The 1,491-nt window shown below is 48.7% G+C and overlaps 1 protein-coding gene across 1 annotated transcript in view; it reads left to right on the plus strand.

The window, feature by feature from the left end:
• Nucleotides 1-1,491, plus strand: part of OTUD7B (OTU deubiquitinase 7B) — a 19,682-nt gene that overhangs the window by 16,369 nt on the left and 1,822 nt on the right. The window contains exon 10 of the mRNA XM_009707424.1: nt 936-1,020. Coding sequence (XP_009705726.1) covers nt 936-1,020 — 85 coding nt within the window. The remainder of the gene's footprint in view (nt 1-935; nt 1,021-1,491) is intronic.

The raw sequence follows: 1,491 nt of genomic DNA on the forward strand, positions 1-1,491 counted from the left end.
TAGAGCTGTGACATCTCACGAGCTTCATTCCCACAAGGTAAAGAGATGATTGCTCCAAATCCGAGAGCTTCAGACTAGGCGTAGCTCAGAAACGAGAAGCAACGGAGGATCGGCGGTTGTACTTACACCAAAAAAAGGTGTATTTTTCCATTCCTCCGTCCCCACGGGAGGATAACAAATAGCTCTGAGCGTGGGCCCTGGAGCTGGGAGGATGCCTTGCAGTCGGACACCCTGCCTATTTCGGAGTCAGGCTCTGGGCGAGCGGGCCGTGGTTTGGTGGCAGCGAGGTTCCCGTTCCCGAGGCAGCAGGGGGGGGGGGAGGGGGCGGGGGGGGGGGAGCATGACTTGTCCGTCATCTGACTTTGGGTTAGGAAACCGAGAAACCGCCGAGATTCAAGTATTAAAATTCCGCACAGGTTTTACCGATACAGCATCTCCTTCGGAGGGGTTTGGAGCCAATAGAAAGGACTCGGTCCCTCTGGTTTTAGTGGAAAGAATTAATTTTTTTTTTTATTTTTTTTTTTGACAAGCGGAAATTTTCGAGAAAACTGCTTTACTCTTTCCTGAAGCTGTCTTTGTGGAGAGGAGAGTCATTTTGAAAGTAGCTCTGTTTAGATCTGTGACATCTGCTTTTTTGCTGTCTGTCTCATGTACAAGTAAGAGCATTCGTCGAGTTCGTTTTAATTTGTAGCGAGTTCGATTTTGACTTTCAGGAATCTTATTCATTGAGGTTTTAAGTGAAAGCTTTGGAAGGCTACAAAAGTGTCACTTTTCGTATCGCTGCTGTCTCGGTGCAGTTACACCTGCTGGGTTAAAACATGATTTTAACATAAAGACAACGGGCAAGTAACTGCGAATACGGAGGCAAGAACCTCAGTTACTAACGTGAAACTTGACCCTTAACTCTTTTTTTTCATCCTTGTTTTAAATTTTAGTGTGACGTTATCCCTGGAAGCGAAGCTGCACTTGCTGCACAGCTACATGAATGTTAAATGGATCACGTTGCCTTGTGACATGCAGGTAAAGAGACAAGGGGTATTTTCTTCCCTCTTTAATTATTTAAACCTCCTTTCTGCAGGGCAGCAGACGTGAAGTCGTCATCTGGCACGCTCTCCTTCACCTGAGGTTGTCTGTGCCTGCGCCAATACTGCTCCGAGCAGATAAATGACTTTTTTTTCTGTGCGTGCGCTTTTGTCCTAGAGCTTTTCGTGCCTGTTTTTACTCTTCCCACAAACGTGAAGCCCAGCCCTCGTCCATCGCGGGGGGCAGCCTCGTCCGTAGGTGGCTGGCAGCGAAGGCGACGCTGCTTGCTCCAAGACAAACACGAACTGTTGGTTTACGGCTGCCAGGAGCTGCTGTGAGACCCACAGTTTGACTGTAGTTTTCCTGGGACCTTTCCTTGGCAGGAAAACTCCCGTCCGCTTCCCAAATCTCCATGGTGGTGCGTTGGCGGATGGTCATAGCTGTCTTCACGGCATGAAGGGGTTGGGG

Source organism: Cariama cristata, unplaced genomic scaffold, assembly GCF_000690535.1.
Source record: "Cariama cristata isolate BGI_N322 unplaced genomic scaffold, ASM69053v1 scaffold8319, whole genome shotgun sequence".
Lineage (NCBI taxonomy): Eukaryota > Metazoa > Chordata > Aves > Cariamiformes > Cariamidae > Cariama > Cariama cristata.